General features: G+C 40.6%; 4 protein-coding genes across 6 annotated transcripts in view; 3 read left to right on the forward strand and 1 right to left on the reverse strand.

Annotated features, from left to right (window-relative positions):
- Window positions 1–1,275, forward strand: part of LOC118419124 (uronyl 2-sulfotransferase-like) — a 4,331-nt gene extending 3,056 nt beyond the window's left edge. The window contains exons 6-7 of the mRNA XM_035825432.1: window positions 216–379; window positions 928–1,275. Coding sequence (XP_035681325.1) covers window positions 216–379; window positions 928–1,088 — 325 coding nt within the window. The 3' untranslated portion in view covers window positions 1,089–1,275. The remainder of the gene's footprint in view (window positions 1–215; window positions 380–927) is intronic.
- A 180-nt stretch (window positions 1,276–1,455) lies between these two features.
- LOC118419119 (translation factor Guf1, mitochondrial-like) lies at window positions 1,456–19,157 on the reverse strand. Its single transcript, XM_035825421.1, has 17 exons — window positions 18,902–19,157; window positions 18,172–18,277; window positions 17,660–17,808; window positions 12,870–12,950; window positions 12,552–12,629; window positions 12,258–12,341; window positions 12,048–12,112; window positions 6,676–6,879; window positions 5,975–6,104; window positions 5,495–5,604; window positions 4,983–5,110; window positions 4,548–4,618; window positions 3,547–3,648; window positions 3,195–3,328; window positions 2,436–2,657; window positions 2,280–2,316; window positions 1,456–1,857 (listed from the first exon to the last, which is right to left on the reverse strand). Exons 1-17 carry the CDS (start codon window positions 19,037–19,039, stop codon window positions 1,732–1,734), a joined length of 1,965 nt encoding a protein of 654 aa, XP_035681314.1. The 5' UTR covers window positions 19,040–19,157; the 3' UTR covers window positions 1,456–1,731.
- On the forward strand, window positions 13,400–17,337 carry LOC118419120 (toll-like receptor 2). Its single transcript, XM_035825422.1, has one exon. It carries the CDS (start codon window positions 14,131–14,133, stop codon window positions 16,093–16,095), a length of 1,965 nt encoding a protein of 654 aa, XP_035681315.1. The 5' UTR covers window positions 13,400–14,130; the 3' UTR covers window positions 16,096–17,337.
- Window positions 19,158–19,507: 350 nt separating the features above from the next.
- On the forward strand, window positions 19,508–27,148 carry LOC118419609 (protein unc-50 homolog). 3 transcript variants are annotated; one of them, XM_035826075.1, is made up of 8 exons: window positions 19,508–19,607; window positions 21,761–21,934; window positions 22,214–22,239; window positions 22,428–22,493; window positions 22,887–23,007; window positions 23,447–23,583; window positions 24,195–24,296; window positions 25,306–27,148. In XM_035826075.1, exons 2-8 carry the CDS (start codon window positions 21,804–21,806, stop codon window positions 25,452–25,454), a joined length of 732 nt encoding a protein of 243 aa, XP_035681968.1. In that variant the 5' UTR covers window positions 19,508–19,607; window positions 21,761–21,803; the 3' UTR covers window positions 25,455–27,148. The 3 variants fall into 3 exon arrangements, with proteins under 3 accessions (XP_035681968.1, XP_035681965.1, XP_035681966.1); XM_035826072.1 differs by having other exon boundaries at window positions 19,515–19,607; window positions 21,742–21,934; XM_035826073.1 differs by lacking the exon at window positions 19,508–19,607 and adding an exon at window positions 19,958–19,975 and having other exon boundaries at window positions 21,742–21,934.
- Window positions 27,149–27,637: the final 489 nt, after the last annotated feature.

The following is a 27,637-nucleotide window of genomic DNA, read 5'->3' on the forward strand; positions in this document are numbered from 1 at the left end:
AAAAAAAAACAACAACACAGAACCCCCCCCCTCCCATTTCATGACGTGACATTCAGCGGCCACTTGGCCCCAGTTTCCTTCTAATTGAAACCCTCATAATAAATGTTCAAAATATGACAGGGCTGTAAGAGTTGGATAAACCTGCAGGACGAAAGTAAAAACATACGTCGTGTATTTCATAAAGTACTTTTAAACTATTTTGTTAACTCGTCCAGACAGCCTTCCCAGGCGGCAGTGGAAAGAGCCAAAGAGAACATCAGGAGGCACTACGCTGTGGTCGGGGTACTGGAGGAGTTCAGCAGCTTCCTGAAGGTCCTGGAGGTGGTCATGCCGCAGTTCTTCCGCGGAGCTCATGACACGTGGAAAGAACTAACCCAGCGTATGTATCAAACTCAATTTTCCTTTAAACTACTTATAACGTTATATAAGAACTCAAGTTCAATAAACACTAAACAGTAGTTGTAATGATTTTCAACCCATTCACTTCAATAGAAACTAAGCCTTTATAAGCTCTGAACGTTTTGGTCAACAACGGAAACGAACATTAGAGAATGGACTGACATGGCACTAAGTGAAACACTGACAAGATCAGTAGAAACGAGAAAGGTGGAGAAGACTGGTTATCACATCTCCTGTAGTGCTCCGAAAGTCAAACAGACAGAATCGATAGATAGATAAAATAAGATGTACGTTTCTAATTTGAGAACAATTTTTTTACTTCATCTATAATATAGATAGACGCTTCATCTCTTTTGGAAATGATTCACCATCACCGGATGGCATTGAAAGTCTCCGTCTTTTGTTTGCTTGTATTAACAATGATGTCGTTAATTCCTCAACATTAGGGGTGATAGTGACACTGACACCATGGACATGTACAAAATGCTGTTTACATAACATATTGTGCCGAACTTTTCCATTTTTCAGAGACGCAACTTCTGGAAGAACAAAGAACTGTAAACAGATCACCTCCTTCTCCCAGAAGTCAGAAGATAATGAGAGAAAGGTTAAAGCTGGACTACCAAGTGTACTACTTCATAAGGGAGAGATTCCACAGGCAGAAAACACAACTTGGAATCAAGGACTGATCAAGTTGACAACTGAAATGTGCCTGGTGCTGCTATATAGTTCTCCTCAGGGGGAGTTTCTCATGTTATAAGGCTAAGACTACTGATTATGAATTTAAGAGTCATTTTACATATTTCAAACAACACATTTTTTCATTACTTTAGGTCTGTCCTGTGTGTGTGTGTAGAAATTACTATAGGGAACCAATGACTTGTATTATTTTTGTAGTCATTCTTAAAGTAATTTTCCTGCTGAATTTCTTCTCAAGCAAATAACTATCTAATATAAAGCAAACAAGAATAGCCATACTAAACATACCTTTTAAATGACACGTGCATGGTTTATTGCAATGCCAACAATGTTTATGTTATTCATTGATTAGAAATTCATTATGTATATTTTTTACTTCTAACTATACTATAGCAGGCAGCATATGAAGTTTTACTTGTGCCTTAATGGCTCCTTGAAATGTCTTGGTTTAGTGTAAATCTTTTACTGATAATGCTCCATGTATATATTACAGCACTGCATGTTGCAATATGGTGCACTTTTAAATTAACAATGAAATCAATAAAATTCATCTCAGGAACAACAAAGCCTTTGTCTGAATGGACCCAGTGAAGAATATTCAGGCAGTGTATCCTACATCTATATCAAGTGGTGTCATCTTTTTAGTACAGATATGAAAGCATCTTTTGGAATATCCACATTTCCAATTTTCTTCATCCTCTTCTTTCCTTCCGCCTGCCTCTTAAGAAGTTTCATCTTTCTGGAGATGTCTCCGCCGTACTGGACAAGGAAAGGACATTGTTATTGGCAGTGACTCAACAATGGTTTCCAAAGGGATTGCACAATCAATGAGCTATCAAACATGTCAACACAATACCATTTCAAACCACACTTCACTCACTCTTGTCTGTTCATTATTCTTTCTGCCATTTAATATGATGTTTTTAATAAAAGAAAACAACTAAAAAAATGACCAGGAAAAGTTATTGGATGGCTTCCACTCAAATTTGTGGAAAAAAAGAACATTTATGATTAGTTGAAAAACACTTTCAAACAACATTAACTAGTCCTACTACATTTCTATGACTATAGCAGAAGCATGGTTGTATGTATGGAGGTAAACGAGCATTGGCAAGGAAAGGCTATCTTCAAGTTTTCTCGATTCAGAAGTTAAATTGAAAACAGCAAGCAGGATGACTTACACATTTTGCCAACACATTCTTCTTATAGGCCCTTATCCTGGAACAAACAATAACATATTAAGTCTGACTTAAGTAATGTATCAAATTAAAATCAAATCTTCAAAGACAAGAAAATATTCAAAGACTAAATGTCAAACACACAAGGTGCCTACATACGTTTCCCTGGCTATGACTTTGTTTCCCAAGGCTGCCTGAATGACGACCTCATACAGCTGTCTGGGGATGACATCCTTCAGTTTAGAGGCAAGAGTCTTCCCCACTGGGTAGGCCTTGTCTTTGTGCACAATGGTGGACAGTTCATTGATGACTTGACCATTGAGAAGGACATCCAGCTTGACCAGATCTGATGGTTCATAGCTGTGATCCTCGTAATCAAAACTGAGTATTGAAAAAGTGAATTTTGTCTAATCAAAGACAGCACATTACTGGTACTTACTACTTATATGCATAACTGTCTCAAATGTGCATCTATCAATATTCACATTCAATTTTTCAATGTTTTATCAGCACACACTTGGGACTCTAGAAGACTTAAAGTTACAGACACAAGAAATCAAAGATCTTATACTTCGTGGCTCTTGTGAATTTCTTGCTTATTTGTCATCATGTACTTCTTGATACGTCTTACACGTTGCACGCAGTTCTTATCCCTGTGAGACTTAGTGCGCCAGTAGACAAGAGGGTGGAGAAGGAAGTGCACACCCCTCCTTCACCTTAAATGTCATGTGCAGGCCAAGCAGATGGGTCACCTAACCCACCCTGTCTTCCTACCATTGTCTTCCGAGACAGATGAATGCCAACTCAGGGCAACGCTATATAGACCTGGGCCAGTGAGAACAAAGATGCACACACCGTGACAAACAAAAACAATGCCTTCGTTCTGATGGATCTAAGTCCTATGGATGTCCTTTTTACCTTGCATAGCCTGAAGTGATGGACTTGAGAAGGTCGTAAAAGTCCACCACAATCTCGTTGAGTGGCAGCTTGTACTTCAGCAGCACTCGTGACGCATCAATGTAGGTAAAATCCACCTGTTCTCCTCTTTTGGCCTGGAAACAAAGTTCCATAAGGTGAATTCTGGAAACATTGATTTTTACTGATCTACTATTCAAATTCTTGATGCTTTTGTTGTGTTCTTACTATGAGGCAAGTCTGCAAAGCTTTTAAATCTTTCAAAATTGTTAAAAAAATATCTGCTCCCTTTGTTTGATACATTGATCTTTTTGAAAGCAAAGCCACTTCTCTCAGAACTCAAGACTCTTCTCACCTCACAGAGGCTGAATATCTTGTTGAGGTGAACGTCTGGTGTGATGATGGTTCCCATGACGATAGGCTCCAGGTACTCTGTGACATCTCTCTTCTCTGGGAACTATGTAAAATAGGATTGTGTTGTTGCAACTTCATATGGCATTATATGGGGCCCAAAACTGACCTTGACTTTTGTCTTTCCAACAATGACCCACATCCTTATAATGTTATATCCATCTAGAGGTTTTTAAGTTATGCTGACTACAAAATTTGTCAAGAAACACAAACACAATTACATTCACAGAAAAGACACACACACAGCTGTAGACACACTCAAAAATCTGTTTCTCACGGAGGTAATGAAGGTGTCTTCAGTAAGACTGTACCCATCCTTATCCAAATATTGACCCAGGTTACTAGATCATACAGTAGGGCTGGGTACCGGTACAGTGTACCGGTACAAAACCGGTTTTTCGTATTGTACCGGTCCGGAAAAACCGGACCTGAAAAAATTCGGTGGACCGGATGTTGGACCTTTTCGAAAATGAACAGACTATATTATCAGGAATTCATGCATCCTTACCGATCGAAGAAAATAACAAGGGCGAAGCAGACTACAGTCATTTCTACAAAGTTTTGCAGTCAATCGTACAGAGGCAGTTAGTCTTGCAGGATTTTAGAACGCCAGTGGGAGTCAAATACTCCACAATGTCAAACATACTTTTTTGTAGCGAAATGGACCATTGTTTTGAGTATCGTCCATTCATATGGTTTCACATACTGAATCAGGTCCAGGTTCAGGTCCGGACCTGGACCTGATCCTTTGGACCTGAACCGGACCTGGACCTGAATTTTCTGTACCGGTACCCACCCCTATCATACAGTACTGCCAATTGGGCAATGACTGGCATGTACTAGTATTACTGAATACTCGTGTCACATATATACAAAATATCCAAAAATGTTGAATATTTATGTGCTCAATATTCACAATGTAAATCAAGAGAAGTTGAAGTTCACCTCTGCTGGACTGAAGATGGTGATCTCGTCTGTCTTGTACTGTTTGATGAGTTTCTCACTGCTCAGACGAGCTGGGGATACACAGGAAGAACAGTTCATGAGGAGCGCCACACCTTGAGAACATTGTAGAACCTGCCACACTTATTGAGCAGGGGTCGTTCCTGGTTTCAGTGTGGTTTAAACCTTTCAATCCAATGGCCGCAGCTGGGGCACTTATGTAGTACTGAGGTCACTTGACTGTTGATTACAGACCCTTGCAATTTTAGACTTGTAAGTTCCTCACATGTACAGTTCAGCCTCTGGCTGCGAAGAGAGAGCAATAACTTCTTTTTTTTTCACTACACTGGAGATCTAACCAACATTAGCGACGTTACTTCTTGCAAGAAAGCAACATGTGAGCTTTAGCAGCAGAGAAGTTTGACTGTAATTGCCCACCTTTACATGGAACACTTGGGGTTGTGACTATGGCAGTAGCGTTGTACTCCTGCTCCAGTCTCTGGTTGAAGACCTCCATGTGCAGCAGCCCCAGGAAGCCTAGCCTGAACCCCAGGCCCAGGGCAGGGCTGTTTTGTTGTGACAGCAAGGGAAGGACTGAATATTCATTCTTGTGAAAATGGTATAATAGTTAATTCTCTGATTGGCTAACAGCTGGTTACAAGCCATGCACACAAAAGTGGAAACCACATCCCCGTTTAGCAGACAAGGCAGAGGAGGCTGTGTGTAGGTACAGGTACTGGAATGTTTCTATTTAACATGCCTGAAGATTGCAATCTTGTTCAGGTGCACATTGTAAGCTGAGGTTGACTTTTAATAGTTTTAGCTGCAAAGAAAGATATAAAAAAAAAGTTAGCTACACTTTTGTCTTGATGAAACAAAGAGGAGCTGCACTTTTTCTGCCTGTCACTAGAGGGATCTCCCTACATGTATGTTCTCTAATTTCCACTTACCTGCTGTCCTTAGCCACAGTTACACTGGAGTCATTTAAGGTCAACCTGTCCACAGCAACCTTTAGGTCACGGTATTCTGACTGCTCCATGGGGAAGATTCCACCAAACACCTAGAAAAGATGAAAAAGTTCTTGCTTCAAATTTGTAACTGGGAAAATTGAATAAGGCACTTCATTTTGGATAATAAAAAACATAGAGAAAACTACTATATGACATTGTATACTGTTGAATGGTGTGACTACAAATATGCCTGCATTACTTAATGATTCTGTCTATGATGACACTACCAGAGTTATGTTTCAGAAGCGCACCTGTTTTGGAAGGTAGCACAACCCATTACTAGTAGCAACTTGAGACTTTCTTTAAGGTCTGAAGTGAATGTGTCAGTTGAAAATTCAGTGAGAAAAATCATAATACAATCTTGACAATCCTCTTAATTCACTGACTGAAAGATGATACAAAAAACAAGCATGGCTGTACCATGGGTTTGGCAGGTTTGAAGCCAGGGAGTGGTTCCACAGGTGAGGAGGACAGGTGTAAGGTGTCGCCTATCCTGGCCTCCTGGATAGACTTCATCCCAGCTATCAGGTAACCTACCTGTCCAGCATGTCTGTGGGAGGGAGAGAGGTAAGATAGAGCACCTTTTCTTTCTATTATTCTGATGTTTTATTCTACTTTTATCTTAAATCATTGAAGTGTAATGATGATGATTGAAGAGTTATGGCAAGTGATACGAATGTTGTAAGAATGAATGTAATTCAGCCCCTATGGGGACTGCAAAGCTGATAGAGAAATAAAGTTTCAAAGGTTTAAATCTTTTCTGAATATCAAGGAAGAGATTAAAAAAATAAGAGTAACAATGATAGTACAAAAGAACAGACTTTAACTACTTCACACATGTCAAAAATGTCTAATCATTCTCATTATCATAGTTCCTGTATAATGGGTACTTCAGACAAAGAGAAAGACATAAAAATTTCTCAGCATGAAGGCTTATCAATGTTGGTATGATTCATTTTGTCCCTAAAGTCACGTGCTCAGAGTAATTGAATTGCCACTCCTGAAGACGGTTGAAGGATGTGCTACCAAAAATTTGAGGTGCGTTGAACAAAAGTTACAAACTCCAAAAGAGATCTATCAAGTTACTATTTCATTTGCTAAATGTTGTACAATGTACTAACAGTTCCTGAGTAGACTGGTAGTCCGGGCTCATGATCCCCAGTTCCTGCACCTCGTACACCTTGCTGTTGTGGGCAGAGCTGATCTTGTCCCCCTGCTGCACCTTCCCATCTATAACAGCCACGTTGGTCACAGCCCCGCGGAAGTGGTTGTACGTGGAGTCAAACAGGAGGGCCTTCCAGGGTTTGCTGGGATCAGACTTAGGCCTGGGTGGGAGAAATAGAATAACATTACGCACTGTACTACACATGCACAACTAGAGTTCCACAAACTCATATCTTCGCCAAATAAACAAGGGTTATTATAAAGAATTGTCTGTTTTTGAGACCTTATCAATTGTGGGTGTTATGATGGTCCTATATTGTAGAGGTCCTTAACGTATTCCACCAATTATGTGTTATATTGTATATTGTTCTTTGTATATCTCGAGTTATGTTGTTTACAGCCAAATGCACTTACGTACAAAGTTCCCTGGGGACCAGTAGGAAAACGCCAGGTACACCTTATTCGAACTTGACCTTCCTTTTTGTAACCTCTACCTACCAACCAAATATCATTAAATATCCATCAACAACATCTTGAGTTATCTTGTTCACAGACAAATGCACCTACGTACAAAAGTCCCTGGGGATCTGTAGGAAAATGCCAGGTATACCATTTTTGAACTTGACCTTCCTTTCCACAACCGCTGCACACCTATCAACTATTATCAAAATCCGTCCACACTTTTTTGAGTTATATGCGGTTGACCTACATATAGACCCCAAAAGTCCTGGCTAAACCGTTTCCATAACTTCTGCCACTCTGGTGAAGGCAATAATGAAATAAAAAGGACTTTTATATCATTTCAAATTGGTCTGGGTGGAAAAAAGCAATCATGTCCCATTTTGGAAGATCTAGACAATTATTTTTTCGCTACTGCTGATGGGAAGGCCTGGAATTGTATAAAACACAGCAAAAAGAAAATATCCAAACTCCACACTTCTGTTCAGTTTTGTTTTCAGTGGGGATTGTTCTCTAGATCAATTGAGTTGATTCACTCCCTCCAGCAGACAGCAGCACAAACTCTTTGCTATCGAAACTGTGACTTGCCTCCTGAACTAGTGTTCAATGTTTACAGAGTAGGAGTAGTAAGAGTAACGCCAACAGGAGGACCGTTGATTGATACTATCAGTTTGAGACTACGATGGACAGCAGTTGGCAGTGATGGGGGAAAGTAGTCAGGCAGTCGATCCGGACGGATTCTACTCAACAACATCAGGTACCTATGAGGAAGCACAACCGGTAGTGGCGAAAAATGTCCCCTCTGCTCATACGGTCAGGACAGAAACAGCAAACGCTCCAGAAGACCTCTATTCAACGCCATCAGGTGTTTATAAAGAAGCACAGCTTTTGAAACCAAGTAACGTTCCCATCAACAAAACAGTCAAGCTAAGAGCAGAAACAGCGGCTGCCCCAGAAGATTGCTACTCGACAACATCAGGTATTTATGAAGAAGGGGAACCAGTACAGCCAAGCAACCTGCTCTCTGGTCAGTCAGTTAAAACAGAAACAGTGACAGCTCCAGAGGACGTTTGCTCGACACCATCAGGTATTTATGAAGAAGCACAATCCGTGCTGCCAAGTAATGTTCCCAACAACCAAATATTCACTATGAGAACAGAAACAGCGGCCACTCCAGAAGATGTCTACTCAACACCATCGGGTGCGTACGAAGAGCCAGAACTGGTAGTGATACGTGATGTTGTCCCTGGTCAGGCTGTCAGAGGGGGAACTGCCATGACTGGGCAAAACCGAAGCTTAGAGCGAGCAGCTGATCACACTGGTTCCTCATCAGCTGGTAAGTCAAACTGTTGATCATAAATTAGAAGATAGTCACCCTTCTCACACACTAAAGCTAAGGGCACAACCCGCTGTACGTGCAATTTGTCTGTACATTTTTTTTTGAGGCCACGTCCGGCACGTACTTCTGAAAACGTTCAGGCTATACAAGGCAAGCGCCTTGCCCGTACTGACACATAAGGCCCGATGGCACGTTAAGTTCTACAGCGTGTCTTCGTGCTCTAAAATCTGTCGGATTCCGTACGAGGTAGTACAGAGGCGGTACTTACCACTTATGGATCCCAAAATATTGCCCACGTTTCGGCACGTAGACAGCACGTAATTTGTACATACAGCGGGTTGTAACCTCAATGCTTAAGCCACTTACTAAGTCAGTCACTCATTCACTTACCCTCCCAAACTAACTCACTTACTTACACAATTGGTTATTATCATTCTGCTGCTCACAAGCGTTTCCCCATCAGTAGGTTGTACCAAATTGTAAACTGGGTAATGACTTGTATCATTGTGAATAAAGAAAGAAAAAAAGACACATTAAAACCTCACGATCACTTTTGAGATAGTGATATCACATTTCGATTATATGGTCCAAAGCATTTAAAAATTTAAACCTCTTTCTTCTCAGACCGTTCAGAGGAGCAACCAGCTCATCCCGACTGGATCCGCCCTTTCCTCTACCACCGTAAGGGACTTTGCGTTGTCATCATGTCGTGCTTTGCTGTGGCAGCCATGTTGTTTGGAATGTTCATCAGTGAGACCACAAAAACACGCCCGCATCTAGTAACACTACAGGTAAGTGCGCTCTCAAAAGACCTGGTAAGATTTACCATGTTTCTGTACTGTGCTGTATCCTTCAACTTTACAAATGTTATATATAATATCAATGTATAGAATCTGCTGTGTTTGTGTTGTAATAGAAAGGAATATTGATTTCAGTTAACAACATGTTGTACAGTCAAACAGGGTTGTAGTTTATGAAAAACGGCTAAAGATACAATCCAAGAGAAAAAATGACTGCATATATGTATGAAGCTGTGTTTATTTGATCACATTGCCTGCCTGGTTGATTGATTTATCTGCACATCAAACCAGCCCCTGGAAATTCAATGAATGATTTGATTGCTTTGCATAAAGGCAGTTTGCACATAAAGATGATCTAATCCCATTTGCTTTTCCAGACACCAACCACAAACACGCCGTGCTCCCCGAGTGAGCGCCCCTGGCGACTTTTGACAGGTAGTGCAGCTCTGGTCACTGCTGTACCGGATTCTACTCATACGGTAAGTTTGTTGTTGTCCTTCGTCTCTCCATCTCTCTCTGTCTGTGTCCCTCCCTCTCTCTCTATATTATATATATTGATTATATTATTTATGTGATTTATATTACTTATTGTATCGTTTATGAAGTATTATGATATGATTGCTTTATTGTAGCCAGCTTACGACTTAGCAAAATGGTCTTTTCCCCTATGCATCCTTATCTTACCAGGACGCTACCAGCAACAAGACCGGAGGTTTAGTACCTATGACAAGTGCATACAAGGTCGTTCATATCCCCAGCAGCACTGATGGTGAGCATGAATATGCTAAACATACTGATAGAAATTCGAGGAACACATTTTTAGAGTGTTCATCGACAGAAATGTTAAAGAGTCAAATTGAAATAAAGATATAAATATGTAAATCTCTTTGTGAACCAGTTACGATTTTCCATCTTAAGCAGACCAAAATTTAACAGTTTTCCACTTTTTTAAGAGACGAATAGGGACAGAACTGCATGTCATGCTATCAAGGTTTGTGCAGTCCCATAATGTAAAAACATTCTTTAAAATCAGCATTGCACCTAAGGTACTCCAGTCTTTACAGTACTCAACAGTAAGGCTTGAAGAATTGAATCAAGTTATGACGATCACGACTTTTTTCCAGAAACGACAGCTGTAGAAGGTAGCCGACAAAAAGTCACTTTTGGCAGGAAAGGATCAGGACCAGGACAATTCGCTCGTCCTACTGGAGTTGTCGTTTCGTCTAAGAATGAGATATTCGTGGCTGATCACGACAACCGTCGGGTACAAGTCTTCAGTATGGAGGGCGCTTACCTTCGTCATTTCCCAACCACTGTGCCGGGAATGGCGGGTCAAATGCTGTCACCAGAAGATATCACTATGGATGGCCAGAACAACTTGTGGTTGGTTGGGGCGGCGGTGTTTGCTGGCGACTTTGTTGTACGGTACAGCAGGTACGGCCATGGCTTGTCAATGTTTTCAATCCAGCAAGACGGACGCTTCGGCGGAATCGCCGTGAACTGTCGGAATGGCCACGTTGTTGTGACGAGACCAAACAGTGAGAAGGTGCTGATATTTCAGAAGGATGGCTCGCTGATCGGAGTGTTTAGCAAAAAAATGTTAGTTTCACGGTACGTCACCTACAACATAGACGGGAACATTGCGATGTCATCAAACGGCTTCGTACACGTGTATAATCTGACAGGACAGCTCCTGATAAGGTTTGCAGGCCCAGGAGGTAGCCATGGTGCAATCATGAATGCCATGGGCATCTGTACGGACAGATCCGGCCACATTCTCGTAGCAGATCACCAGCACAAGCGGGTCTCGATGTTTACAAGCAACGGTGTGCTCGTTCGCCACATGGCCACTGGACTGAAAGCTGGGATGTATGTTGCCGTGGGACCAAATGAGCAGCTAGTGGTGATCGATGCAGATGATGAAACGGTCACTGTCTATCCAAGTTACTGAGGAACCCGCTATTGAAATGGTGCTGTGTGGCCTTAGAGGGCCATCAGCCGTTCTAATTCCACGAAATTCGCAGCTGGACCTATCCAATGCAGCGTAGGGCGTATTCAGTGAATTCTACTCAGAGCTTGATAAAAGCCTGACATAAACGAAAGACAAAGCCAGTCTGTCCAATTCATCGCAATACGTAGCAGCTGCCTTCCTGAATTTAGAGTGTAGCATTGACGCTACATCTCCCCGTACATTCCCCCATTTATGCACAAGCCCGTAATGTTTTTTTCTGGATTGTATTATCAACTAGAGTTCCACGAACACATACCTTTGCCAAATATACCAGGTTTGTTGTGACCAATGATGTCTGTAGATATAAAAGTGTTACTCATTACATTTTATTTTATATGTTATTTGATAAAGTCACACAAACTCTTATCAACTAGAGTTTAACGACCTCATACCTCCATAAAATATTAAGAGCTTTTGTAAATGTTATGCAAATGACATACTAGGGGGCCCAAAATCTAATCATTAGTCTTTGTTATTATGAACATCCTTGCCCAAGCTACCTACATGCCTAAGATGATGAAAATTCGACGTTCATTTCTGCAGTTATCCTCATTGGAATGTCTTGACAAAAACACCCCTGTAGATTTAAAATCAAATGTCAGGGGGCTGAAACTTGCCCCACCTTGTCATAGCGCTAAAAGCCATCTACCTAAAAGTAGAAGTAGAAAAATAGAAAAGTAGAAAAGCTTCAAGCTAAAGCATCTATAATAGTCTACTTACGGTGGTATTCTCTGGATCACTGCATCCAGAATTTCTTCACAATTTATCCCTAGTTTGGCTGATATCTGGAAAAAAATAACCAGTATTAAATAATAACAAAAACATGTTAAATGAAAAGCACAATCATGATAAGGACTGTAATAATTTCAGTTTGCACGTTGAAGGAATAGAAATTTCTTTGGTCAGGATAGGGAAAACGATAAGCCTTACCTTAAATAAATCCTCATTTTTAAAATCAAAGAGTCGTCTCATCTGTTCTTCAGTGGACTCTACATCCGCCTGTTTAAGATCTATCTGTTGATTAAAGGAAGAGTGCATGATAATTTTATAGGAAGGTTTAGAATATAACCTGTGTTATTGAGAAGTGTTTCTACTGGTGTAAGAGCAATAATCTACCCTATGTTTTTAATTGATGTTCAGGAAATTTGTTTGAAAAAAGGTGTCCTTACTTAGAAGTTTGTCCTTCAAAGTTCAATGGTATTAAATGGCATTGGATGTATTTACCTTGTTAATGACTGGTATGATGGCTAACTCTGCCTCAAACGCCAGGTAAAAGTTTGCAACAGTTTGGGCCTGTACTCCCTGAAAACAGAGAAATTGTGAAACAATGTCACAGCCATTTAACAAACGTGTTGTTGAAACTCAAGTTCTGCCTCCTTATCATCATATGTCATGTGAAAGTGAAGTTAGTAAAAATTAAAAAAAAAAAGACTTCCTGTTTCTGTTTGCTAGAAAAAAATCATCGATACCTGTTTTGGTGCTATACTTTTTTCATAGGTAAAATGCAATGTAGAACAAACATTTGAACTGAGATTATCCCACCTGATTAGCATCCACCAATAGCAGCACTCCCTGACAGGCAGCCAGGGACCTGGACACCTCATAGTTAAAATCTACATGACCCTGAAACACATAAAAACATCATAAAATCTACATGACCCTGAAACACATAAAAACATCATAAAATCTACATGACCCTGAAACACAAAACATCATAAAATCTACATGACCCTAAACTACAGATATGCTTCCATTTTAGATTTACTGAGCCAGGAATTATTCTTTAAAGTTACATCTGAGAAATGTAAGTAATCGCAACATGACAAGTTGTTACAAGTATATGTTTATCAAACAATATAGATAGTCACACATTCAACATTCCCATGTGGAGGTCAGACGTCTTGAATCATTCACATAAAATTATAAAGTATGCATTGATAAGTATATATTCTATATATACAATATATTCTATAAATACTTATTGAGTAGAATTTTATTGTGTATTAATTGTAAGTCTTTGTTCTGTAAATGTTTAACTTAAGGGAGCTCTACAGTCACTCACACGACACTGTTAATCTCCGACCAGGGAGCCAAAAATATCTTCAATCTTGTCCAGGTAAGTGGAGTGCTGCAGGGCAAAGACTAACACCTGTTGCCATGGCAACCCACTCCCACCCAACCTTTGCCCCAGCTGCCTGGAGAAACATGACCTCATCCTCAGTGATGACATCATCGCCAGCTGATGCTTACCACATGTGAGGTAAGACTGCTCACTGCAAAATGCTAAGAATTTTCTGCTTTCATTTTACCAGTGCAGCTTTATCTCCACTTCCCTATTGCCTGTAGTGCCTGTTCCATGTTTTGACAGCAAGTTGCGCAGCAGCCATGTTTGCCTAGTCAACAACTCTGGGTTTATGATCAACCAGGGGACAGAACAAGGCACTGCTTTTTGCGAGGTGACGCTAACCTGGCTGCAACCTGTGTTACACTTTCATATACAGTGTTACACTGTTTTTCAGGGTCCTACAAGAATTACACCAACTGAAAACATTCAGAGAGATCAAGACAGGCTGGTAGGACCACATCAGCACCACGTGCCAAGATATCAGCACTTTTACATTAGGACTTCCCTCTAAGAACTGCTGAGACTCCAAATATAGGACGTGACATAAGGGTTGTTGTGCCCTTTCAGCTGACCCCAGCACAGTTCTGCAGGGATATACAACAGGAAGCAGGCAGGAAGCCCCATCGGCACCAAACAGCTGACTGTATCAGGCTGACTCTTACCCAGATCAAGGCCACCATGGCAGGGAGGCACTTTGTGGTTTTTCTCCTTGTCCAGATGACATTTTTCTGCACCAAGGCTGTTGGGCAAGGTGAGTGTGATACTCAGGGAGTTGGCCCGTGTGTCTTCTGTCAAGAGGGAGACCTGAGTGGCTATCAAGGCTCGTTGAGTTGTATCATAGAAGACGTTGTGTCCATCCCGAAATGTCTGCTGAGCGGGGTCCCTTCTTTGGACATACTGGGTCGGCAGGAAGGACAACCTTCCGAGGGGTACCCAGATATCCTCCCTGCCTCGGGCCTCACCCCTCCCACCAGGAGAAGGGCACGGATTCAGCACATCTTGCAGCAAGACCCTCCCGATGACAACTGTACGTTCTTCGCTCAATTTGATCCTGATAACTACACGATTTCAGCACTGGTGTTGTATCTGAACTCCAGTGACATCGCTGACTTCCCACAAGATTTGCTTCAAGACTTGCTCATGCTGGAACATCTCGTGATCGAAGGCTTACAGATGCCCACCCCACCACCTATGAAAGGGCTGAGCTCGCTGAAGACAATAAGCATGACAAACAATGGCATACAGACCCTGAATCTTACCAATGTCAAAGGCTTGGCTGAAGTGACGAGCATCAAGCTTACAGGAAATGACTTGGGAAAGATTCCTTTCCATGCCTTTGCTAAGAGCACTCTTGTGAAGCTAGAAGATATAATGCTAGACTCTAACAAGATCTCTGTAATACAGGAAGATGCTTTTGCTGGTCTGCCATCTCTAAAAGTGCTAGACCTCAATGGCAACGTGATTCAAATATTGAACAAGGCGATCCTACACCAGCTTGAACATGTTGTTAAGCTAAACTTGTCGAACAATGCGATCCATACACTGGAAGCTGAGACATTCTCAGAGATGAAGGATTTGCAAGTGCTTGACCTGTCTCAGAACAACATGACATTTACAGCTGAAGCACCTGCGTTGTTATTCGCTGGACCCAAAAATCTGACGAGTTTGTACCTGGCTCAAAATTTGATCAGAGGCTGCCCAGAGGGCCTTGGATCAGCAGTGCCCTACCTACAACATCTTGACCTACAGAAAAACAACATTTCTGTTTTCTCAGAGACATTCTTGAAGGGACTGGGTTCCTTAAAAGAGATTGACTTGTCTGGGAACCCTTTCTCGTGCACATGCGACATGGAGTGGTTGTTTGATTGGTTCGAAGAAAACAGCACCTTAGCATTTATAAACTGGAAAGATTACGAGTGTTACTACCCACGGCATTCGCGCGGCGTCAACTTTGAACATTTCAACCCGGAGGTTCTCAAGTGTGACCACACAGACCACACCCGTCTGGGACTGTCCCTCGGGATTTCTCTCACCCTGGCTGTTCTGGTTATCGTGCTTGCAGCTGTGCTGTACTACCATTGCCGATGGCGCGTCAAGTATGGCTGGTTCGTGCTGTGCGGCAAAAAGGGCGAGCAGATTGAACAGAAAGTTGAGGATGAGTACTTCAAGTACGAGGCTTTTCTGTCGTACTGCAGCAACGATCGCTGGTGGGTCATTGACGAACTGATCCCCAAGGTCGAGAACTGTCCCCCACCTACATACAAGATGTGCCTCGATATTCGTGACTTTGAGGATGGACCAAAAGATCAGAATAACATCATCGCCGCGATGGACGAGAGCCGGAAAACGATGTTCGTCATCTCCAGTAGCTTTCTGCGGAGCAAGCGGTGCCTGTGGGAGCTGGAGATGTCCAAGAACAAGCGCTACGGGAAGAGCAAGGATGACCTCATCTTCGTGCTGCTGGAGGAGGTTCCGCAGTCCAAAATGCCCAAGCTGCTGCAGAAGGTCATGATGGGAAGGAAGTATCTGCGGTGGCCCGAGAACCCGCGGCAGAGGGACGCCTTCTGGCAATGTCTACGTGAGTCATTCAAGACAAACATCTTCAAACGGCAGGGCAACAGGATGGAGATGCAGCAGATATAGACATTATTAATAGCATCTAACAGATACAGTATGTCCTGTAGCACTACTAACAATTTTTGAATGTTGACAGTAAGTTGGTAAGAATCTAAGATAAGGACCTATTTCATAAGTAACATTAAGTTGACTAATTTAGATAGTTATCTAAACATGTAGTATGATGTACATGCACTGTCAGCCCAGAAGACAAAACTTAAAACTTAACCCTAAACATAGCAAACATTTTGGTACCTTGAGTAAGAGATGCCAATATATTTTAACACCGTAATGTTGGCTTGTACCTTCTGACATGTATGAGTGTGTTATCATTTGGCACATGTTGACATAAGGAATGCCAAGAGAAAGAGGAAGGAAATATCAGTTACTCTTTTACTGTAACTCCTGATATCTTTTTGCTGATAGATAAACTGAATGTTAAACCATTGGTTCATAATAGTGCTAAAACCACTTGTTTGTTTGTTGTGACCATAGCTGACATAAGTAAATATGTGTATGAATGATGTCTAGTAAAGACTTATAAAAAAACATGCAGATATAGGTTTAGTGGGTAGAGTATTACTTTGCATTCCATGGCTAAGACATGAAAGACAGAGTTGAATGAGATCCAAGTGACTTCATGTAATCACTTAAACAGCAAGAATGTAAGGGAGTAACAAGACAGAAATTAGAAATACTATTGCTAACCCAAATTTTCTTTTATGCCAATGACACATCATCAAAGACTTGCAATACTATTATTTTACTTCCTGAATTGAAGCAAATATAATGCATGTATTTAAATACTTCTGCATCTATTTGAAACTACACTTGAAATACTACTAGTACTTCAAATGTCAAGATGGACAAGGATATGTAGGACATTCTAATTTCTTGATTCACTTATCTAGTCTTTAAATTATAGGATGCTTGTAAACTTACTTTAACATTCAGATTTGCATATACATGTACCGTTATTGTTTTTTGTATTTCTGTATATCATATACTGTCTATACATATAGTCATTACTGAATGTTTACATTATATTATGCTTATATAATGTTCTATTATTCAATTCTATTCCTTGCTTATTTCACAATGGTAGTGATGTATCTATTAGTATAAATCCCATGTTGTTGGACAACAATCAGATGATACATTCCTTAATGTAAAGAAAAAATATACCATTGGATTGACAACATGACTTTAGATGTGCAATGGTGACTGAGGTGTGTCTGCATACAACAAAAATAAAATTGAAGATGCAAATCTTGGTATACTTTATATCCTACTACTAGTATCATCTAGTCCAATATTGTTGTCTGATATAAAACTTTTGATTTGTACTCAATATGTCAAAGTGAAAATTTGTACATGGGAATGCCTCATAAAGGCCTTCAGTTGAGGTCTATAGTTGAAACACTTCAAGTAGAGGTCATACAAGGGAAATATGTATTCGCTGTCGTAAATCTGCAGTGCAGTGGTCAAGATGAAAACTGGAAAATTAAAACCACCACGAATGTTTAAAGATTTACAGTACCTTCAATTATTAGTGCAGTACCAGCAGAATAAACAAGGAGGCGTTGCTCACCGGTGTGTCGATCAGGTTGAGCAGGTAGGTTTTGCCCTGGTACTGATGGACCATGGACGCTGTCTGTGCCTTCACCGTGATGCCCCGCTCCCTCTCCACCTGCAGCTTGTCTAACACCTGCTTGTTCGATGCCTCCTGGGAGATGGTTCCTGTGATCAAGGCACAGGAGGGTCAATTTTATTGAGATGCAGAGATCAAAAGAAAGACTAGAAATCAAAAGAAAGGTACCATTTTTGCAGGTAAATTTATTATGATGTTTAACATTCACATGGTTTAACATAACAATGTAAGCTCCATTTCTTTTTACTGAAACACACCAATATTTAAGGTGACTAGCCCTCCAGCTCTGTTCTAACACTTGTTACATGTTACTTGAGATCACAACAGGGTTTCTGCTACTTTACCAGTAGCCATGGTGACATCTGCCTGGTATGGGGCATTAGTTTGGAGGGAAGAAGAGAAAGCAAAAAACTTAACACTATTTCCCGTCAGTGAGGTAAACATGAACATACCTGTGATCTCCAGTAGTCTGTCAGCCAGTGTGCTCTTGCCGTGGTCCACGTGTGCTATGATACTGAAATTCCTGATGTTCTCCACTGGAAACTGTGACATGTCAATCTGCAAAAGGATATAAATGTTACAAATGTTGAAGAGGACTAATTTTCTGATGATGTACAATCTGAATGCATCTAACTGCTTCTTCAGGCTCATCAGAACGCATGTGTGGTGACAGGAATTCTAGGTAATTTGCCAAAGGTTAAGGCCCCGAAATTGAAATCAGTACTTGTCTCGACCACTGTTTCAATTTGCATAACAATGTCCAGGCGGTTTTTGGTTTCTTGTAGCAGTTGGGTTTAAGCGTTGCCAAACTGACCACGCCAGTGGCTCTAGAGCTTTTGGTGTTGTGGTTTGCACGTTGGATTTGTAATCTGATGCCCCGGGTTCGATCCCGGGCATCGGCATGTTTGTTTCTTTCTGTTCTTACTCGCCCCTCTGAATTCTTACATCTTTTCCGGGCCTTCACCTTTGACATATTACCTAGAATTCCTGTTGCTGCACATGTGTTCTGATCTCTGTGAAATGGCTTATTCAAGTCATTGGACACTTTTTAAAAAGGAATACTGGGGTTGGGTATCACACCAATTCGATATTGCTTGTATCTATACTTGTCCTACTTGTTCTGTACCCATAATTGCAAATGCTTCAGGTGATGATGAGTTACTGCTAGTCAAAAATACAAACCTGTCCAGCATGGTTCTCAGGTGACTTTGAGCTTGCATGTCGTCTGCTAGCGAATGGCGCCAAATATCCCACATTGTGGGAGATGAGTCGGATCCTTTGACACAAAGGGCACGCCAAACTTCTCCACAACGTTGTCATCTCCTAGACATGGAGGAGAGGGGCTAAAACATACAGAAAATCAACAAATCAACATTGGGAGGGAAATTTTTGGCCTGTGCGCCACCATCTTGGGATGATACAATATAGTTCCAGGGGCTTTATAAGATTCTCTATCAAATATTCTCATGATCATGAGAAAGAAGTGTAACCATACATTCTTTTGTTTAAAATCTAATGTTTGATATGGAAATATAATCTATTGGATGTTAATTTTGAAAGATTTTGAATACAATAAAAGCAAAATGATGAATATAAGCCCCTACTAAAGTAATGTTCTCGTCCACACTGACCACTTGTAAACTCAAAAGTTCGACCATGGAATAATATTCTTTAGACAATCACATACCCTTTTGAACATATTTTCTAATCAATTCCCGTCCTACAGTTATTATTTTATTACATATTCGTCTCATTATGTCCATTTTATCCCTACACTTAGGTCTTTTCTTGGGGTGAAACAACAGTGTTTTTCGCAGTTTGCTGCGGTCGATAGTGAAAAACAGAGGAAGGGGAGGGAACGTTGACAGTAGTTGCACCAGTTACTTTGGTAAGAAATTGTCTGAATTGTGCAAGCCTTTTTCTCCATATTAGATAGTTCTTTATCTGCACCAAACATTGCGATATTAAGACCCTAAGCAGTTTATTGAAATATCGTCAGAGTATAGTTTTAGGGGCCTAGTCGATTGCCACTGTAGTCTGTCAGGTTGGTCCTGTCCCGAGGTGGGGAGGGGGGCACTGATGACGTGTAGAGTGAAATGTTGTCAGTCTGTCTCGTCATCGATGTTGTGATACAAGAAATGACATCACGAGGAAATTGGAAGTGCGGGGAGTACTTTGATTGAAGAAGTAGCCACATAGTTAGTAATCAGTGTTTTAGGTACCAATTCAAGCTCGAAGTTAGCCTTGCAACAAGAGGTAAATATTTGGGCATTTGAAAACTAGATTATGCCACAAAGAAGTTTGAAATTTCCACAGAACTTGTAATATGTACGTCTATGTACTGTAAACCTTACTACTAGTTCTCATTTCAACTTGTAGAAGCAAGATTGAGCTTCTTGAACATCAATAATATTTATTGCTTTAGATATGATAGAACCGCCTTCTTCCCGTGGACGGTATCAAAGGTAACGGGAGGGGACCATACTTCGACAGGGGTCCAAACTTCGTCAGGTTTTAAAAATCATTGTTGCGGAGAAATGCATAGATGCCTGCACATAAGAAGTACAACTAGCTGTAGACTAATCCTTGTTGTATATAACTACAAAGACGGGGTATGTGTAGAAGTTAGCAAGTTCCACAGATAACGATTGAAAAATTTGCACAAGTTTGACGCCTTCCGTGCAAGTTGACGAGCAAACGTATCGAGACCATGGCCCGGGAAACTCTTGAATTAATCTTCGCAAAATACGACATGTGAAAAAATACCACCACACATAGAAATGATGTTTATTAGCCTTCCGAAAAATAATACCTGTGTTCTGTTTTCCCTTTAACTGGGTTGGATAAACGGAGCTAAAATGATGCCACAATGTTCACCCAGTCGGGGCTCCGCCATTTTACTATCACGAACGCCGGCGGCCGAGCGATGCTCAACACGTTGAACTCAGTCAGCCCGTCCGTAGAGCGACAAACATTCAAGAAAAATCGATCCCTACCGACTAAAAAATCCTGTAGCCATTGCTGCTGCCTAAAGACAGGATGAAAAGGCAATCAAGGAAGCCGAAAAGCGAAAATGCCATCACAGTTCAATGTAACAATGCGCTGCCGTTTTGCGGCAAGGTGGTCTCACCGTGAGAGGTAAACGTTTTAACACACCGTATTTGAATAAGTCGCGTAATACAAAATATGACCCATATTTGATACAAAAAAATTATAATGAAGACTTTTAGTGCTATTCTATTTGCATAAATTGTTTAAAAATGCACGGCGATGGTCTGGTTGTTACTATGTCGGAGTTTGGACCCCTTTTTTGTGTTGGAACGTTCTGCTAGGACGCAAGCCGAAAACCTGCCGTAAGTTTCGTGCGCTGTCAAAGTACAGTGCGGAACGCTACCGTTAAATGAAATATATATCTGTACAGCTTTAATCACAGTTATAAGGATGCATACAAGATCTTAACTTGTTTTTGATGAGTTCACTGTAAAATGTACATTGACAAAAGCCATGCGCATCCACTTAGAACGGCTGTCGAAGTATGGCCCCCTCCCGTTATATGATTGTTAATCTGGCATTAAAAGCTTGTGGCTATGTCTGTGTCATCTTAACCACCTCCAGTGTGCAGTGATCTAATCAGAATCTTTACATGTACAGTCATGCAAGACACACTCGTATCAATGTTACAGTTGACATTTCACTCACACTTGCATGTCATTAAAAGTACGACTGTACCATTAAATAGTTGACCAGAATGAAACATTCAAGAATTTTTTTAAAGCTCTTTTTTCCTTCTTGATATTTAAGAACTTTTTTATCATTATGTGTTTGTGAACTTTCTTGTACAATCCAATTTTTTTGTGTGTGACACTGACAGCTTAATTTTTTAGATGTCCTTACTAGTTAGTACACAACGCTCCCCGACAATACCTCCTATCTATCATATATTGCACATTCATCGACAGCCTAGCAGCATCATCACAACCCACACTAACACATTAACACTTCAAATGTATCCATTACATCAGCCTTGATGTTACCCAGCAGACTCTCGCCACCAGCCAGCCCGACCGGTACTTCCACAAACCCCATGTTGGAGGCACGGCACACCGCGGGCGCCAAGCGCTACAAGTACCTGCGTCGCATCCTCAAGTTCCGACAGATGGACTTTGAGTTCGCACTATGGCAGATGCTGTACTTGTGTGTTGCACCACAGAGAGTGTGAGTCATTGTTCATGAAGTCAGTAAGATTGTCAACTTTAAATTGTCAGCTTTAACTTTAAGGGCTTGTATGTCAAGTCAAGTGTATTCAGTCATTTTCATGTATGTACTGTTTTATTTACTGTTGCTCAAGAACTATGGTGTGGAGAAGATACAATGTACTGTGATTCTTGAAATTTTTATTATGGTTTACATGTATGTTTGCAGTTACCTCTTTGCACATATTTAAGTCTTAACACTGGCCCAGAAAGTTACATGAAATTCATCACTATCTTACAGATACAGAAATTTCCACTACAGAAAACGTAAGTATACAAGCCTTAAAACTTGTAGTTATACAACAATGTATTAGATTAAGCTGTCAAAGTTCTCCAGATTATATTGGTTGTGATATTCATTCGCACAAAAGCAAGGAAACTATGCACAGTCATTAAAAAACTTGGTGACTATCCTAATAAACAAAATCAAGCCAAATTTGTTCCTTTCTTTCCAGAGACAAAAGACCAGTGGGCTCGAGATGACCCGGCCTTCCTGGTCCTGCTCAGCTTCTGGTTGTGTGGTAAGTAGGACAACAGAGGGACTGGGGGCTATGTTGACTCTTGTGGTGTAAATGGTCTCTGTTGAGAAGAGTACAGAACTTTGTGTATACCGATGGTTTGCTACAGTTACTTCATAAGTTATGATAACAGCGACAGCCATTGTAGGTAGATTTTGATTGTTGCAATAACATTAACAAGACGAAACGAAATGGTAATGCTTCATTCCATTTAGCTGCAGCATTGTTTGCCCTATTGCACCTGTAACTGAGGATCACTTCGGTTAGTTGTTATTGATATTCCAAAATGTATTTGGATATGGAAAATATTAATGAATGTTATGAACTTGTAGGCATCACTGTTTCTTAGGTGAATGACAAGTGCATGTAACGTTTTCTTTTCTCTCTTTCCTGCAGCATCTTCCCTTGGTTTTGCCATTGTGCTACAGTTGAGTATAATGGGGATGATTAAACTGCTCCTGTGGGTCATCTTTGTGGACTGTATCGGAGTTGGACTCATGGTAGCGACACTGCTGTGGTATGGATACAACTTCTGTCATCAAAATGTTAAAAAGGCTTAGCCTTAGATGATCATCAGTGTGCAATTTATTTTAAAAATCCTTGATCAAGGAAAGTTGAACTTTATGCAGATGTCTTGTGAAACTTTTTACATTGAATGATTTGGTTGAGGTTATGAATCAGAATTGCACTTTTAGCAGGAAAGTACTCTATAGGGAATTTGAAATTGCCAAAGATGACTATTAGCGTAAAAATACACAGCAAAGACTAACTGGATTGTGAAAGAGTGAACAAATTGATTGACTGAACTTTCCATGGTTGCTAGTTTTTGGGCAGGGACTTTAACTAAGGTCTGTAGTCACCATTCATGGATATTTCATGGATATTAAACTAATTAAAGAAAAAGAATCATAGAGAATTGTCAGTAAACACCGTAAACTTCTGTATCATTGTGACAGGTTCGTTGCCAACAAGTACCTACAGACACAGAAGTCTGACCAGGAAGTAGAGTGGGGATATGCCTTTGATGTCCACCTGAATGCCTTCTTCCCCCTGCTGATCATTCTACATGTCATCCAGCTCTTCTTCATACACCGTGAGTAGAGTTATGCCTGAGAGTGAGAATGTAGTATGCATGTGATTAGTAAAGATTTAGTTCCTTGAAGGCTTTTTTTTTCGTGTCTGCATGGTGTAGAAGTCTGAGCCCTCTACATTGTGTTGTATCTGGTTCAAATTCCGTGGAGCCAGTGGCCTTGGTGAGGACAACACTGGAAAAGTGTTGCATAGTCCTATCAAATGGGAACATAAAGCTAGTGGCCCAGTTTATGAGGGAGCACAGGGAGGGAGCCTCCAGCATCAAACTTCTGCTCACAAAAACAATAAACACACTTTTCCAGAGGAGAAGGGATGACCCGATATGCTTGGCCAAAAGTGTGATGCTGCCATGCTCCACTAGTCTGTGTAACACAAACTCTGCTGTCAAGGACTGTAACTGGCCCCTCCTTGTAGGCCGGCGGATGTTAGGCTGGCTGCTATAAGCAAGATTTAATCAGGCTATTGCACCACTAGCTAATGAGAAAGCACCATGCTTCTTCTTAAGTTTGAAGTCAACTGTTTTACCTTGAGGCATGTCTTTGTAACTGTTAAATATCTGTAGGTACATTTATGAAGGGAAGAACTGATCATGATGTTTTGTTCTGTCCACAGCTCTGATTGACAAAGAGTGGTTCATGTCGCGGCTGTTTGGGAACACGTTGTGGCTGATCGCCCTGGGGTACTACCTGTACATCACATTCCTGGGATATAGCTGTAAGTAGGCGGCCCTATATTTATGTAGATTCACTCTGTGAGTCTTACCTGTTCTTTTGTTTTATCCTTGCTTCCATGTATAGTCCATTCTCGTACTTAGAGCCTCGCTTATAACCTTGACAATATACCTTAGGAAGGCTTTGCTTAACCAGGCTGAGGTTTCACTTTTGTAGGTGTTACCTTTAACCAGCTGTCAGTCAATCAAAGAACCACCTAAATGTTTTCTTCAGGTGAAGCCAGTTCTCTAATTGCCTGACAGCTGGTTAGAGGCCTTGCCCACAAAAGTGGAAGTCTCAGCCCTGTTTAGAAGAACCCCAATCTCTGAATAAGATAATGGACTTGTAGTAAGATTCTGTAATGTATAAAAGCAGACTGTCGCCAGCAAAGATATAAACTCTGATTTTGTATGGTGTTATTGTATGGTATCACTCAAAACACGAAGCCACATGGTCCATTCAGAAGGAGATACATTTGAAGGCTGATAGCAGGTACATTGTATAAAGCTACCACACCAGAATTGCTATCATACCACAGGCCTACTTTATAAGAGTCACAACAAGACTGGCAATAAAAATGTATTATTGCCATGACGACGATTGAGGGTACAACAATACAGCTCAAATCAGAAATAGACTGGAACTTCCCTGTCGCACTATCCCTGGCACAATATACTAGCCCACCTGTAACATAGACCTACAGCCAGCAGAAATGTACTATCCCCGGTACAGCACAATGGTCTGACCTACATTCCACCATTGCATACCAGAGATACATCTGGAACAGATTTAGGGGGGGGGGGGGACTTGGATACCCAGCATACTGTGGAGTACTAGCATTCTTGGAAAAATGCCTGTGCAATTCCTAGAATTTTTGCAGACTGAATGCAATATATACCACTTGACGACTCCCCTGAGGCGTCGTCAAAAACAACTTGCCCAGGTGGTACCATTATGTCCTCGAGTCCACTGTCTTTCGGTTCAACCTGACGATTTGTTTTCTTCCCTTGCAGCCCTTCCGTTCCTGCGCCACACAGTAGTTCTGCTGTACCCTGCCATGCTCATCATCCTCACGTTTTACATAGTCTCCCTTCCCGTGGGCTGGAACTTCACCCAGGGACTCATGTGGTTCTATAGATATAGAGTTGGGCATTATGTATAGTCTCTAGGTTAATGGTGTACATTGTGTGCTCAAACAGAGCAAACAGTTCCATGTTTTCTTTCATTTCTATGTACAAATATAAAGTTCTAGGGTTAGGGTCTGAGAGAAGTGTAAATGTAATGACTGTATTATGAATTGTACGCTCTTTGTGTAAGAATACTAGTATAAAGGTGAACTTGTATTGTAGTCTAGTCTGCTACTAGCAGTATTTGCTGATATGTCAGCAACTAGCAATTTAGACTTATATTCTGGTGCAGCTGCAGTATGGTCCAATCATATGAGATGATTTATTCCTATGTGATGGTTGGCTTTGATTCCCCGACTCTCAAGAACTTTTATTGGGGTACACTGGATACATTATATGTGTTGTCTAAGATTCTTTTACAAGTGTTTGTGTGTGTTTCACCCATTTGTTTCAAGGTTAGGAAGAAATGTGCTATTTGTTATGAAGTAGAGCTACATGTACATTTCTTATCTAGTTTCATATTTCAATTATTTTCCATGAACCATAAAGGTGTTGGTTAATCACATTAAAGCTTGTCAGGCATAGCCAAGGGTAGGGATTCTAGCAAATGCACCAGAGAATTTGCACTTGAATTTTGTAGATTACTTTATGACTGATTGCATAAAGTTTGTAGAGACAGGAGCATAGTAGGGAAAGAGTTAGATAGAGATGTTGTAGATCATGGGAAACCATGTAAAGCTTGCTATATTTTCTGTTGTTGTTATTTACATTGTGCAATGTGCTGTATCCCGTGAGTTTCACATCATTTTGGAATGGAACACTTTGTGAAAATAATTGTAGATATTTTGTCTATATACAGTATATGCAATTTTGTCTATTTACATATTCCTTACATACATACTTACATTCATGTATTCCTGTTAAAGTTTCATATATGGTATGGCTTCAGGCAATAAGATTGTCACTACTACACCAGTATTGTGTATGGAAGACAATCTAGGCTATAATGAGCTGATCGTTTCAGTCGAAACGTTAAGGCATAAATGAAGAATAGAGTTGTTTCACCTATCTCTGTGATATTTTGACTGTTGCATTCCTGATCAAATTGCCCAAAAGAAGCCACACAGCCGAGACTTCGATATATGGGGTTTAATAGACTACTAGTATTTCGAGTATTCATTAAATTTTCCCAAGTCACACATTTCATCTGAGTTGTCCAGACTAGCTTGCACAGTCAATACAAACTTGAATGAACAGAGGGCTGATTTGAGTTTTCCTACCAACACCACTGATTCACTACCATGGGTATGCTTCCACAGTGTACAATAACTGAATAAGGTATTCATTGAAGTTTACATTGTAGCTCATCTAAATATCTAAATAACACTTCAAACTACGTGTCAGCCCCTACAAGCAGCAGGCTGTTTAACACAGACTACTTGAGGTTACTTGAAGAAACCCTGCTTTGAGAGGACTCCTTGAGTCTTGACCTAAATGTAGAAGTCAAACACACTTTGTGTTTTCACTTTTCACTAGTTAACTGAAGTACAAAGGTGATTAACATATACAAATTAGACATGTACTGAAGAATATTATGTAAATATAAAATAAAGGGATTTCAGTTGGTTTAGTAAGTATTAATGGATCTGTAAGCACTACTTTTGTATTCAAATAAATGATACTGTTCATGTCTAACCCTTGGCTAACAGGGAACAACATGTGAACAGACGATACACTGTAAATGAGTGTGTGTGAGTGTTGTCTTTCTGAGTACTCCACAAACTAGGCAAGTTGTCATGGGACGCCTTCAAGTACAAATATTGACTAGGTAACTCCATGCATTCTTGAAGCATTGATACGGGAGATGGTTTCTCATTGTTTACAAATTAAAAGCAATTTATTACACCTTGCCACGCAGACAACTTAATTTGCAGCATCCAGTTCTATACTATGAGCTAGAATTATAAGATCAATTTACTGAGCAGACTCACCAGATCTATTTAGGACTTTTCAATGTCAATAAAAACACACCTGCGAATGGCTGCAATGAATGTCCTTCCAAACTCAGTTCTGATATGGTGCCAGAGTAAGTCATCAGCGGATCAACTAATGGTTTCTTCCCATTCCAGTTGTGACTACTGCTTCATGCACGCATGTACGCATTTAAACAATCCTCTTAAGAAACCGCCCTCAAAGTCCGCTTTTAAAGATATATTGA

The sequence above is a fragment of the Branchiostoma floridae genome, chromosome 7, assembly GCF_000003815.2.
Source record: "Branchiostoma floridae strain S238N-H82 chromosome 7, Bfl_VNyyK, whole genome shotgun sequence".
NCBI classification, from domain to species: Eukaryota; Metazoa; Chordata; class Leptocardii; order Amphioxiformes; family Branchiostomatidae; genus Branchiostoma; species Branchiostoma floridae.

Excerpts from the sequence above, each read along its gene's own strand:
- LOC118419120 (XM_035825422.1), top strand. The coding sequence starts at position 14,131 with ATGGCAGGGAGGCACTTTGTGGTTTTTCTCCTTGTCCAGATGACATTT.
- LOC118419119 (XM_035825421.1), bottom strand. The coding sequence starts at position 19,039 with ATGACAACGTTGTGGAGAAGTTTGGCGTGCCCTTTGTGTCAAAGGATC. Across the intron at positions 12,951-17,659 it reads TCAACCTGATCGACACACCG|GGTCATGTAGATTTTAACTA; the intron begins GTGAGCAACGCC and ends TATGTGTTTCAG. Across the intron at positions 2,658-3,194 it reads ATCACTTCAGGCTATGCAAG|TTTTGATTACGAGGATCACA; the intron begins GTAAAAAGGACA and ends TTCAATACTCAG.
- LOC118419609 (XM_035826072.1), top strand. The coding sequence starts at position 21,747 with ATGTTACCCAGCAGACTCTCGCCACCAGCCAGCCCGACCGGTACTTCC. Across the intron at positions 22,240-22,427 it reads AAATTTCCACTACAGAAAAC|AGACAAAAGACCAGTGGGCT; the intron begins GTAAGTATACAA and ends CTTTCTTTCCAG. Across the intron at positions 22,494-22,886 it reads GCTCAGCTTCTGGTTGTGTG|CATCTTCCCTTGGTTTTGCC; the intron begins GTAAGTAGGACA and ends TCTTTCCTGCAG.